The sequence below is a fragment of the Motacilla alba genome, chromosome 3 (genome assembly GCF_015832195.1).
Source record: "Motacilla alba alba isolate MOTALB_02 chromosome 3, Motacilla_alba_V1.0_pri, whole genome shotgun sequence".
Taxonomy (NCBI): domain Eukaryota; kingdom Metazoa; phylum Chordata; class Aves; order Passeriformes; family Motacillidae; genus Motacilla; species Motacilla alba.
Window position 1 is genome coordinate 107810856 of NC_052018.1, and position 13987 is coordinate 107824842.

Genomic DNA, 13987 nt, shown 5'->3' on the forward strand with positions numbered 1-13987 from the left:
AAGTAGCGACTCCACAAAGAGAAACCTGAAAGTTAAACCAAAGAGTTGTGCAAACACTGAACACCACCAGGCGTGTAGGAGCTTCATGTAGATCCCTGCTCTCCTCAGTAGGAATCTGAGCAGGAAGCCCAGTCTCCTGTGGCTCCCTGCTCAGATTTGTGGTATTTAACTTCCAATATAAGACTCCACAAAGCCAGTAGGTCTTTTGTTTTGTGCTGCTGTCCTGATGCCGGAGGTGCACGAGTGCACTGAAAGGAAATGTAGTGGTTGGGAGGGAGTAATTTTTATTTAAATAATACTGCTAAATCTTATTTTCAATAATTAAGGCTAGATAGAATCAGACTAGGCTAGATAGAATCAGTTATCAAATCTTTCTACAACTCTGAAATCTATTTGTTGCAATAACTCATGACTACATATAGAAATTTAAATGCATATATAGCATTTTATTAGATGAGGTACAGCCTTTTTCTCTTAAAAATGAACAGTATCCCCATGTGTTTATATGTGCTAAAGCTGTTGCAGAAGGCTAAGAAATGGAGGGTGGCAGAAGTAGAACATGTGGTTATTTATTACTGTGTGTGGAAAGAAGAAGCAAGAGGGTTTAGCAGTTTATGAGCTGGCCAAGCCTGGGTGGAATTGCATGGGAATTTCAGAATGCAAATACCACAACCTGATTATTTTCTTTCTGTGAAGAATCAGAAACTTGATACAACTGATGCAGATGTTGGATACTTTTCCAAAGCAGGAACTGTTGAGTTGGGTTTGTTTTGTGATTAAAGATGCTTGTAAGGCCAAGAAGGGTCATGTCAGCATTCTTCCTAGGAAGTTCATATCAATTGTTGGAGGTGTCCAGTATCATGAAGAACACATCTCCCTGTGCTTTTGCAGGCCAGTGGGTCCCTGCTCAGGACTGACTCTGATTGCCAGAGTGTTAACCTTGCCTTAGGTCTGGCTGTCTCCAGTGGTGCCAGCTCACCTCTGCACAGGGCAGTGAAGGCAGCAGCTACAAAACTCACCTGGTTTGCAAGGTCAGGTTTAAAAACTGCACCCACTGCACACCCCTCAATAGTTAGACTGCACAGACCTGAAGGAAAATGCAAAAAAAAAACTAAGAAAATGCCATAATTCAATGTTTACCATTCATTTACTGTTATCTGTCTGCCTGCATTCTCTTCTTCCAGTATTCTTCTCCCTGAAAAATCTTACAAAAAGGCATCACCTCTGATAGGCTTTGAATAAACTTCTCCTTGTATTCTAAATTTTTCCATTTTTTTATTATCACTGGGATGAACTAATGGGATTTGCACAAATCCTTGTTCAGTAAGTGCTTAGAATGTGGGGAGAATGGGGTTAAACCCCAGTGTTTTCTTTGACATTATTTTCTGACTCATGACTGACATCAACACATTTAATTTTTCATAGCGTGCTGTAGTGCAAAAACCTCTACCTCAGACTTGATCACTGGAGTGTAAAGCTTTTTGGTTTTAATTCTCTGGGTCTACATGAATTGTATGTATTTTGTTTTTTATTTTGTATCTAGCTGAATATGAGTAACTACCCTGAATAAAATTGAGACATTTAGGATAATTTTTATGGTATGGCCATCAGCATCCAAGTCAGTAGCTGAGTTTTCTGCTTTGCCATTACATCATGGAAAGGAAATTCCCCCCTACATTTAAAATAATTCAGCTTTGCAGCAGATCTCTTGTCAGATGTTATATCTGCTAAAAGTTTTCTACTGTCTTTAGTTTCTAAGGCTGAGTTTCTTAAAATAAAGAATCATCTACTCAGCTATTGCAAGGTAATCTTCTTAAACTAACAACATGATCTCTTCACAACCCTGTGATTGCAAGAACATGATCTCAGCTAACTCAGCTGCCAGTCACTGATTTAATTTATTGAACCTCTGCATTTGGTTATATTTGGTATTAATGTCATCTTTTAAAAACAAATTGTTGTATTGGAATGTTTCTGACCAGCCTCACGATTTGAACTTTCTTATTTTAAAATAATCTTTCAGCACTTCTATTACTACTTTCTTTTGAAAACAATAAGAATATGCTTGTATTTTATACTCCAAATTTCATCAGTTTTTGCCTTTTTCTCCTTCCCAGGTTGATTGTATTTCTCTTGCAGTGCAGCAGTTAATGCCCCAGAACTTTTTGGTTTGTGTGTTTTGTTCAAAAAGCCTTTGAACAAGCTGTTGGCAGAAAGCATTGCTGCCTTAATATCCATCAGAAAGTGGTTCCTGATGTTGTGCAATACAGCTTGATACTTGAAAGCCACTGACAAGGTTATTTGAACTCTGAACAAACTTTGAGAACAAACTCAGCTCACTTTCCTTTCTTGCAGCTGTTGTCAAATGTGCTTTATCTGCTTACAGAATTAAAAGTTCCTACAGTTCTTTTGAAGACGATGTTGAACATTTGTTTTTAAACTGTTAGTTTTGACAGAAGAAATACTAGTTCTATCTAAATGAGAAAGAATGACAATATGCATTGCCACTTAAATTTCTCCTAGCAAAACAAGTGATAAATACAAACTGGTAGCCCCTTGCCTATCCAGGTTCTAGGGATCCTCTTTTAGCTTAAGGATTTTTTTAGTTCCCATGCAGTACAGCTTCTTCTTTCTCAGGGCGCTAGGAATAAGAAACAACCAAATGTCTTCTTTTTCTATATGTCTTCAAAACAGAGTTGCCTTTTGCTTTCTGGATGAGCAGATGCTTCCCTCTTAGATCTCAGCTTCTGATGAGGAAAGTGGAAAAGCAGCTGCAGCTGACTTGTCCCCATGTGCCATGCAAAAGATGAGCCAGCAGGGAATGAGCCTGGCCTGGCTGAACAGAGAGCTTTGGCTGGAGCTTAGGAAAGAAAGGAGGGTTTATGAACTTTGGAAGAAGGGGCAGGCAATTAAGGGGGACTACAAGGGTGTTGGGAGGTTATGCAGGGAGAAAATACGAAGGGTCACAGCCAAGCTAGAACTTAACCTGATTACTGCCGTGGAAGACAAAAATTGTCTATATAAATACATTTGCAGTAAGAAGAGAGCTGAGGAGGATCTCCATCCTTAACTGGATGTAGAGGGAAGCACTGTGACAAAGAATGAGTGAAAGACTGCAGTACTAATGCCTCCTTTGCCTCAGTCTTTAATAGTAATGCCAGTTCTCTGGGTACCTGAACTGGGAGACAGGAACAGGGAGCAGAAAGAAGCCCCCCTTAATCCAAAGGGAATGGCCAGTGATCTGCTATACCATGTAGAGACACAAAAAATCTCAGGCCAGATGGGATCCACCCAAGGGTACTGAGGGAGATGGCAGGTATCTATGCTCTTAGCCCCTTTCCATCATTTTTGAGCAGTTCTGGATAATCAGGGAGGTCCCAGTTGACTGGAAGTTAGTAGAGGTAATGCCCATCTACACAAAGGGCTGGAAGGGCTGGATTTGGAGATTTTCATTCTACTCTGCTGGAGGGGAATCTCAAAGTAATAATTCTAAAATACGGTGAAGGATGTGTGTCCAGTGAGTGATTTCCTTTACAGGACAAATTGTATTTTGTCTTTTCAGATACTATTCTATTTCATCTAAATAAGGGAATTCTTAAACTGGCTACTCTGTGGGGTAATAATAAATGAAAATATTTTATATTATTTTCTGGAAATAACGTGTGTGTCTTAGGTTTATTTCATAAAGATTAACTTCAGTTGCTCATTTTCATGAGGCTCTCTGAGATAACTTTGCTCTCTCCTCCTAGATGGTGATGTAGCTCATGAAATGGAAGATGAAAAACCAAGGAAAAGCCAAAAAGATGATGAAGAGCAAATTGCCAAGTACAGAGAACTTTTGCAAAGTATCCAAGAAAAAGAGAAAAAACAGGAAGAAAAGGATATAGGAATGGAGATTAAATGGGTTCCAGGTAGGGTTTTTTTTTTTTTTTTTTTTCCCTGCCTTGGCAGATATGCAGTATTGGTCTGCTGACAGGGATATAGTGTAAGGTGCTGAATTTATAGTAGGAGAAACAAACCCTTTTTTTCCCCCCATAAATTGAAATCCAGATTGTTTACAGTGAGGGAAATAGAAGAAATAACATGATTGAACACAGTTCCTCAGCTGTAAGTTTCTCTCTATAGATCATTTTTTGCCAGGATTTTTTGTACTTGCTTTTTCAATTATCACTTTATAGACATTTTTTAAGTAGAATTCATGTGTTTGCTGTGGTGTCATAAAACATACTTACACTTTTAAAAATGAAAATCAGTATTATTTGGAAACATAGTGTATAATTAGAGGAGAGTGGTTTGGAAGTGTTGCTTGCACAGTGCTAAAGATTTGGGGGAGCAAAGAGCAAGAAGTCTGACCGTCCAGTGGAGCTGCTCTGGGAGAAAGCAAGGTACCAGGAACGGTTGGGGAACAGTGACATCCAGATTGACATCTGTAAATCAGTGAAAGGTAACTTCACCATGTAGCATCCCAGCACAACTCATCTGGAGAGCCAAACGTGAGTGTCTAGTTCTCTTTTTCCTTTGTGACAAAAAACCACTCGGACTGAATGCTTCCTGTGAGGTGCAATGAGCCAGTTTAACAGCTCACTACATCCACAGTGGGAAAGGTTTGCGCTGTGGCATCACCTTGATCCTGGCCCAGAGCTCGTTCTGTCTGTCTGTACCAGCCGTGGCACTTGCTAGGTCTCTGCAAGCCTAATTTTGTTTGCTAAAATAACAGAACTACTCTGGAAAAGAAAAAAATCCGGATCTTTTCCACTGAGTTAGCATGTCAGATAGGCAAATGGGCAGAGGGTGAAATGTGCAGCTGAAAGACTGGGGAAGTATGACATTCCCTTCTTGGGAGCAGCAAGGTGCAGCAGCTGTGGCACTGCAGCCCATGTCAGGACACAGCCCTGTTCTGTTACTGAATATCCAAGACCAGACACATGCCAGGATCCAGGCCCTTCCCTGCTGGAGGGTTAATCCCAGCTAGGAATGCATATCTAATGATATGATTTATACAAATATTATTGTGGGTTGTAACTCAGGTAACTTCTGCTGAATAGAAGCTCTCCTCAGCTTGAAATATTCTGCTCTGTAGCTGTTCACTGAAATGGACTAAACTGAACAGAACAATTTTATTCCTGTTTCTTCATCAGGCCTGTATTCAGAAGGATACGTGGGCATTAAAAATTGTATGCTTTCAATCATGCTTTTATAATTCCAGTAATTTCTGACATTAATTCTGTCAAAACCTTTTTGAAAAAGCCTGTATCATGCAGCCAGGACAAGTGCTCACTGACACAGTGTTGTACTCCATCTGTCCACAGCATGTCAGTACTTGCATTCACGATGTTGCTCACTCAGTAGTTAATTCATTGTGTCACTGAGCATTCAAGGCCAAGGAGTTTTCATAGATAGGTAGCTGTATAAGACTTCTACAGAGATTTGTTGCTGCCACCTTTCAGAGTGAAGGTGGAAACCACAGGTGAATCAATTGCTGCTAGGAGTGTGTTTTGTATTTATACACATTTGTATTTAGGTGTTGTTAAAGTAACTATTTTTGTGTTGGTTTTGGAAAACATGTTTATTGTTTATTATGCATTCTGTTTTTCAAAGAATTTTGCAAATTGTATGAAAGAAGTCCTGTAAATTTAAAAAAGTTGGAGCAACTTAATGTGGTAACATATTCAGAAATGTAGAGCAAGCCATTCATTTTAGGAGATGGAAAATTGTTCTAAAGGAGATCAAAGGAAACTCTTTAGCCTTGCTTGCCCTGAGAGAGCAAGAACTTTTCTAAGAGGCTGTCCTTAAGACTGTACCTTGCATGTTATGAGTAAATTGTATCCACATTTAGTGGCAAATGGAGTATTAACTGTAGTAGAGATGGAATCCAATTCTGTGTTGTGTGGGCTCTTCTTTCTTTGCTATGGAAGTTGACTTTAGAAAATTGGATTTGTTCCATACTTACAACTAGTCCAACTCCTTCCCTACTGCACCTTCTTGTAGGACTCCTGGGACTTTTGTTACCTCCTTATCGCTTTTGAGGGAGGATTGGTAAAAAAACCCAAACAACCAAACAAAACCCTCTATCATGATAAATTTGATTGATTTTGTCTAAATTTAGCTGGATGTCCATGCACAGGGTCAGGTTTGTTCATATAATTTTAGGTTCAATGTGCATGTGTGCATGATGAATTTTACAGGGATAGTTTATAGCATTTGATGTTAATTTAGCAACTATGATTTTACAGTATATGTTAACATTTCCTCATTTCTTACCCTGCAAAATGAGAGGTTTATTGAAGAGCAGAGGTTCTGAAAACCACAGAAGTGTTCACTTGACTTTGGTAGAGACTGTTCCCCTCCACAAGGTCAGCAGTGCCACTTCTGGCTATTGACCCCTGCAACACAGTTTTTGTCCAAAACACAAGTCGTAAAAGTGAAAATGGGTGTCTTAAGTTTGCTTTTGAGTCAAAAAGTCAGCCATTACTTATTTCAGGCAGCATTTGGAGAAGAGGTCCTGCACACCTGAAGGGGATACTCTTTTATATATTTATTTTTGTATTGTGGAGCATAGGCTGCACATGCTGAACAGTAGTTTATAGCTCTGGCAATTTATACATGCTCGAGGCTCTGCTTCCTTATGGGAGGGAGGATACTTGTTATTTTTCTTGAACAAATGTGCTCTTCTAAATTTCAAAATCATTTATGTTTAGTTGGAGCGCTCTGGGCATTCAGAAATAGTTTTAGTTGTATTCTCTGAAGACTCTTTAATTTTTTTCAGAACTAGTTTATGTCTGTTGAAATATTTTTATTATCAAGTTCTGCCTTAATGTGCTTGACTTATTGCAAAATCTTTTTCCTGCCCAAATGTTTAATACATGAAAGAATTACAACAGTTAAATCTAGGAAGTTTTTCAGTTGAAAGGCAGATATTTGAATTCATTTAAAATTTTGAGTTTTGGCACAGTTATTTACACATGGTTATAGAAAGCATGCTTTGTCAATGATTCAGTTATTCTTGAATCATAATAGTTTTAAATAAACCACCGTGCCAGCAAAAATAAATTAAATGTAGTTCCAACTCTCTTTGGTCTATTTCTTCTAGGCACAAAATCAGTGTTATACTCAAGTATCCATCTGTTTTCTTAATCATATCTGATTTAAGCAACAATTACTATGAATCCTTATCCAGCTCCCAAAGCTCCCCTTAGAAAGTGAAAAGAGAGAAGACCACAACTGCATTTTCTTGATGATATTCAGCCAAGTCTTCGGGGGCGTTTTTTGAACTTAAAAACTTTTCCTTTGGGAAGAACGAGTTGTAAATATTTAGTTAGGCTTAGAGCAAAATTTCAAATTTGTTTTGGTCAGAAGTAGGATAGAAGGCTGTGGTGTCTGTAAAGTGCATAGTAAAGCCCAAGTGTACAGTTAGAGATGATGCTGAGCACAGAAATGCCTGCAGGAAATATTTATCTCCATCTGGGTCATTGCTGAGTGTGCCCCCTTCGTGGAGTGGCCTCAGCTCCTGCAGCATGTGCTGAGCTGTGTGCGGGCTCCCACCTGACAGCTGCTACGTGTGCTGGGTTCTCACAGGCACTTTTACTCCTTAGGAAAGCTCGGTTGACTTAACATATTTTATCTTAGGGGGTGACAAATTCTCATGTTATCAGAGTACTTCTATTTGCTGTTCCTTTCAGCTACCTGCAGCAAGGTGTTTCATTTTTCTGGTGAGGCATTACACGCAAGATCAACTTGCTTGTTTAGGTTTCCTGAGAACAGAAATGTTTCTCTCTAGCCTCTAATAACAGTGACAGTTGCAGGCTATTAAACTTCCATAAGTTTTCAGAACTGAGTGTTTGGAGAAGTAAAAATTCTGCTTGCACCCATCCCTTGCTGTTCCACCAGTGTAAACAGCAGTGTGTTTAGGTTTGCTGTAGTATTTACAACACATTTAATACTTCAGCTGAAGTATGATTTCGTTGCATGCTAATATAGATGACTTTTTCCTCTCTTTTCTTGCCCTCTTTTGTGAAGATTAAATAAAACTATTGGTTCATTAATTCTAAAAAAAAAAAAAATTACAAGGGTATATAAGTTAAACCTTCCTATGGCCAGCTAATATTTCTACCTAAAGTAGACAATTCCTTTCCCCTTCTGGAATCAAAATCCTTTTGACCACTTAAATACACTCTTATTCTCGGGAAGTGGTCTGGACAGTAGTTTCTAAGCCATTCTAATCTGTGGAGAAACTCTAATGCCTTTCATGAGACTGCCAAATACCACAAGAAAGGGCTGGATTTTCCTCCAAGTTCTTCAGTGCCAGATGGATCAAATGATTCAATTTTCCAGGCAAATAAATCAGAAATATTGTAACTTCCTTTCAGATTTTGGGTCTCTCTTTTGCTGGAGATGTGACATATCTTTTTTTTAATTCTGTATTTACTGTCTTCAAAGAGAATCTGCAAGGTTGTTACCTGACCAGTCATTTTTTCCATAAAAGTACTACAAAGTATTCAAAGTTAGAGTGGTTCAGTTTCAAGGAAGCTGATGACTCTGCTTTCATGGACTTTGAAGATAACTAAATATTTGTTCTTGTTGTATGAGAGTTTCTTAATGGCATGTTTTTAGTCAATCTATGCAAAATCCTTCCTTTATTGTGGCTCTGATTTGTTTGCTGGTTAAATACCCAATTTTTGTGCCAGTAACAGTTTGCCACTTACTGTTCATTCTGGCACCTTTCCAGAGTAGTAGAAGGATCCTTTATCTTGTTTTTGCTGCACTCTTTTCCTCCTACGATTCTATGCTTTAATATGATTTTAGATCTTGTCCACACTTCGTATTTCAGCCAAGTTGTAACTATCTCCCCAGCTTTGGAATGATTTTTGGAGTGTCAATGAACACAAAAACAGGGATTAGTGTTTGCAATTCTCAGAAAGATGTTCTGCCTGCTTTTCTGGGGATGGCTAGAACTGTCCACGAAAGCTGCCCTGTTTATTCCACCACAATCATTGTTTTCAGTGCCTCCATGCTGAGGAGAGCTGGAAGGAATGATGAGGAATGGGGACTTGGCAACTGAGAAATCTGGGAGAAAGAATGGGATCTAGTCTAGGGCATCTGGAGAGGTCTGAGTATGATTTCTACGCAATAAAACTGGGATGAGGGGTGGGAGAGTAGAATGGTGGTTAGGTCAGGGCTGGACTGGTGTGGCAGAAGAGAATGCTGAAGAGAGACCGCTGGAAGTAGGACTGGGGAAGAGACAATAAATATCAGGCTTGGAGAGCAAAGCAGAAACAGGATTCCTACAAACTCCAAGAGAGTTCAGTCACTTTGTGGAAGATTGTGTTACCTGTAGGATACTGATTTGTTACCAAAGTTTAAAAAAAAGGTTTCAGTGAATGAAGCAAGGAATTACAGGTAGGAGAAAAATACTTAATTGCTCAGGCTGTTACCTTCTACTAGGGAAGTCAATTCCCTTTCTTCCAATGAATTGTGCTCTAGTGTATTGCAAGGCAATTAAGTCACTTAATCTCCTTAGATCATGAAATTTTGTTTTTGCAAGTGCCCATCTTCTGAAGAGTGGGCTGAACATTCATGAGGTGCATCTGAAATCAGTTTTCATCCTCATAACATCCAAGTGCTCTGTGATGCAATGAATTTTAGAAAAGTATTCTTGATGTGTATGGAACTTTTTACCAAAATTAGATGGTTGCTTTTAAATGAAGTGCATATTCTGAGTTTAAGTATTCTACATAGGAATGCTTCATATATTTAATAGATTTATTTTTAAGGTGATGTTCTTCCATCATTGAATACTCTGGTGATGCTTATTTATAGAAAACTTCATTCTGTTCTATTTACAAAAAACTTAAAGGTTAGGACACACTTGTCTATGCTGATGAAAGTGCTGGGCATGGAAACAGTGGATGTCTGTGCTAAATTATGGAATTTCATGTAAACCTAATTCACACATCCAAACTGAACTGTCTGATCCTGTTCAGCCAGAATTACGTGTTGCACTTCTATGGGGTTTACTTTTCTAGAATGAAAAATGCAGTGTTCATCAAAGATCCTACAGCGTAGTCAGAGGATTGTCACAGAGGCAAAGCTTCAGCAACGCAGCTAATTCAGAATCTTAACTAATGATGGTGTGCTACATTAAACATAAGGGCTCTGTGTGTGTCTGTTGGTTTTGTTGTGTTACTCATTCTGACATCTGTAGTCTGCCCAGTTGAATGTCTGGAGAAGAGACCTTTCTGAGGAGCAGCAGGAGTGTTGGGGATCAGATACCACATAGCAAACGCTTCTTCTGACTCTTATACACTTTTTACTGAAGAAATGTTTTATTTGGAAAAACACATCCTGTAAAGCAATCTTCTTTATAAAGATGGGTTTTGAAGCAATATTTATGTTGTTTGCACAGACTTGTTGAATAAAAGCTCTTTTGCAAAGGAGAAAACAGTTTATTAAAAAAAATTCAGATTCATCACATTTTTTTAAAATTTACTGTGGCTTTTTTCTTAGGCCTCAAAGAAACTGCTGAAGAAATGGTCAAAAACAGGTTGGAGGGAAAAGATAACCTGACTCCATGGCAAAAATATCTAGAGAAGAAGAAAGAAAAAAGAATGCTGAAGAAAAAGAGAAAGGTAATGTTTATATTGGCCATTTGAGGGGGAGTTGTTGTTTGTTTTCTTATTTGTTGTTAATGTTTGATTCAGATAAACAAAATAAGTTGTCCAGCTGCCAGTGCTATTTTAAGGTTAGAATATGCAGTGGTCACTCATGTGGAAGTACTGGAGTACTTCATCAAACCTACAGAGGAAAAGGATATTCAGCATACTGCTGACCATTCCTGTGCTTACACAAAACATCTTTTATCTACTTGTGCTGCTTTAAAGATAAATTGGTCATAATAATAATTGGCTTTAATTTGCATTTTTAGTGCATTAGAAGCAGTCTTTTTGCTGCTGTGTGCATATAAATTCAAAGTTGTTGTGACAATGATAATTGTAGTTGTTATGACAATGATAATTTGGAAATTTTGGGGCTTAAATAATACAGACTATTTTCCCAGACCTGTAATAGCAAAGAATTAATAGCTGCAGAGAATTATTCAAATTTCAAATTGTGAGAAGAAGAAAAAAAAACACGTGGCATGCAGAATCTAGATTCTCTAAAGTCTTAAGTCTAAGAGTAAACTCTACACCTTGAGTTACTCTGTGCATGTCAGTTAATTTTAACTGGCACTTGATGAGTGACTTCTTTAAGTTGATAAATGCTCAGAAAGGAGCAAGCAGCACTGTTCAGTAGCAGAGCAACTTTGTCCAGCTTAACATGCTTGTCCAGATAAATTAAGCCAAGGAACAAGGTATATGACACACTACTACCAATAAGAAAATTTGTTCTTTTAAATCTGAACTCCGGCTTTTTGAAATCTGCAGCACAAAATGAACTTTCTTACTCAAATTTGTCCCCAAGCATAACTTTTGTGGAACACAAAGTAAGGACATAACAGTGCTGATCCTGTAATTTTGTTGGAATGGTTGTCTGATGCATCACAGTTTGGGGATATGCCTAATAAAATGTATGAAAGAGAGCTGAAATTGTCAATTTGTCTTTACTTTCAATTTTTACTGGGCTCTGGTTTTTTTATGTTCCATATACAGTATTTCAGTTTTCATCTTCATAGCTGCTAACAACATCTCATTCCAGTGAAACTTAAATAGTTGATTGATTGAAACAGTGTTGAAATAATCTGAAATAATGTTTGTGCTTTGTTACAGGCTGCTGCTGAGAGAGAAGAGAGTGAAGATGAACTTCCTCCTGATGTTGATCTTAATGACCCCTATTTTGCTGAAGAATTTGAGAAAACAGGTCAGTCAAGACAGGCAACTTCTAGAGTAAATCTGCCCTTTTGTTAAATACTGAGTTTCCAAAACAAGGTCAGGCTGGGCTGAACACAGAGATAGAATGTTCAGAATAAAATGAAGTAGGTGTTACTTGCCTGAAATTGCTATTCCTGTAAAATAATGAGTATTGTAATGCATGGAAAGGTAAGGAATATTCTCTTGGCTTTCACCAGAGACCATTAGTTATCCAGTTTCTGGGGATGGCTGTTAAAAACAAGCTGCTCCCCTAAGTATTCTAGAGAAAAGAACTCCATTGCTTTTGAAGTCTTTTTATTTAGGAAGAGCCATATATATATATAGGTCCCTTTGAAGCTCGGGTCAATTACAAAAATGTCAAATGTTTTTCCATCATAAACAAAGTTGTCTTTGAGAAGAAATCACTTTTCTCTTAGTCTGATGCATGTTTTTACTGGAGTACTCTTGCTGCTTAGAAACCCCAATAGTGAAATGTAATATTTTAGAAAATAACTTGCCCAGTTTAGATTTTTAGGATACCTTTTTTACAAGCTTTTTATTCTGATGTTTAAATTAGCTTTTGCCATGGTAACAGTAAATTTATTTTGAGTGATTTTGCTGAGTAAAATCAATAAAGGTAAGTTTCTGATATTCCATACTTTTGGGAGCCAGATCCTAAGGGTGGCTCATATTACTGTATATTAAAAGAAGAAAAATGACAGAAAAACAAAAGAAGAAAACAAACATAAAGAAGATAGCAACAAATTTACTCATATTGCCAGTCTGTTGTTTGGTTGGGGGTTTTTTGAGCATAGGAGGGCAGATCCAGGTTACATTTAAAAAGGGTAAGTTACTTTTATACTTGCCAGCAAAGGCTTCTGTCCTGAACATTAAAAGGATAAAATAAACAACTAACCCCCCAAATCGGGATGATTTTGTGCTTAATAATCTGAAATGCAGAACAGTAGAGTGATTCCTGTCCATGTTATAGAAAAAAACACCACAGTCCAAAATGTCATGCAGTGCTGTTTTCTGCCATGCTTTCTGGGTGGCTTGTTATAGGCTGAATTAATAGTAAAGATAACCATTCCTTCCACCAAATTGTTTAATTGTTTTTTAATACCAAGATTACTTAGGTACTCTCATATGATGTGTGATGTTCTCTGTGAAATCTCTGAAAAAAAAAAGTTTGCTTCTGCATTATGTGAGAAGCTGTGTCCTAAAGGGGCTCGGCAGAGAATGAGCTTATCTGCACAGTTTTAAACCTTGTCCCTAACATGGAGAATAGACTTGAATGTTTGTGGGGTCTTTGAGGATAGTTAAATACACATAAAAGTTAAGAAAGTGAAGCTTTTGTCTTCAAGATTACTGATAATTACTGAGATACAGGAGAAAACCAGGACGTGGTTAGCCCTGGAGAAGTTCTAAAGGGACAGTACAGTGGCTGGCTGTGAGCCAGTTTACATTTTAATGGTAATTACACAGCACAACTTTGGCATTCACCAAGTTTACCCAGAACAACCTCTGTCTCATAGTTGGGGTTGCTTTTAAGCACAACTTATCCAGTGAGGGAAAATGGGTTACAGTCATCTTTGAACTTGGCTGTAATTCTGCCAACTTTGTATTTAGGGTACAGGCAACTTAAGTGGCCGTCATTTTTCACAAGCCTTCCACAATTCCCCTGGAAGATTGAAATTTCACCCTTAAATTGACTGTCAGATTATTTTAGCTTATGCTGAAAAAGCATATGACAGGGTTTATTTGCAGACTTACATGGACCAGTGCAGAAACTGAGGATGCAGTAGTGCTGGATTCATTAGTTGGCTGTAACATGCATGGGTCTTGTGTAGCTCGGTTGCTGTCAAGCTGAGGCAATTGAAGGGAAGCAAGAGTGTCAGGAGATGCTAGACCAAGGGCCTAAAAACTGAGTGCTGTGCAAGGAAAACTGAAATTTATGGGAAGTCCACTGAAGCAAATGTTCCTCAGGTTTGTCTTTGTTCCTGAGAAGCGGGAAATGATTCTTACGCTGTGGGTGCTTCACCTCAGGAGAGGCAAGGTGTGGAACAAATTCTTTGTGCCTGCTGTGCCCAAAAGCTGTCTGCATGGAGTTCATGGTAGCACTTGCTTTGCACAGTTTTCATGTG

At 38.2% G+C, this 13987-nt stretch overlaps 1 protein-coding gene across 4 annotated transcripts in view; it reads left to right on the forward strand.

Annotated features, from left to right (window-relative positions):
* The window catches only part of ESF1 (ESF1 nucleolar pre-rRNA processing protein homolog), a 30141-nt gene that overhangs the window by 11691 nt on the left and 4463 nt on the right, over window positions 1-13987 (forward strand). For all 4 annotated transcript variants that reach the window (XM_038132692.1, XM_038132694.1, XM_038132695.1 and 1 more), the window contains exons 9-11: window positions 3750-3911; window positions 10504-10625; window positions 11763-11853. In XM_038132692.1, coding sequence (XP_037988620.1) covers window positions 3750-3911; window positions 10504-10625; window positions 11763-11853 — 375 coding nt within the window. The remainder of the gene's footprint in view (window positions 1-3749; window positions 3912-10503; window positions 10626-11762; window positions 11854-13987) is intronic.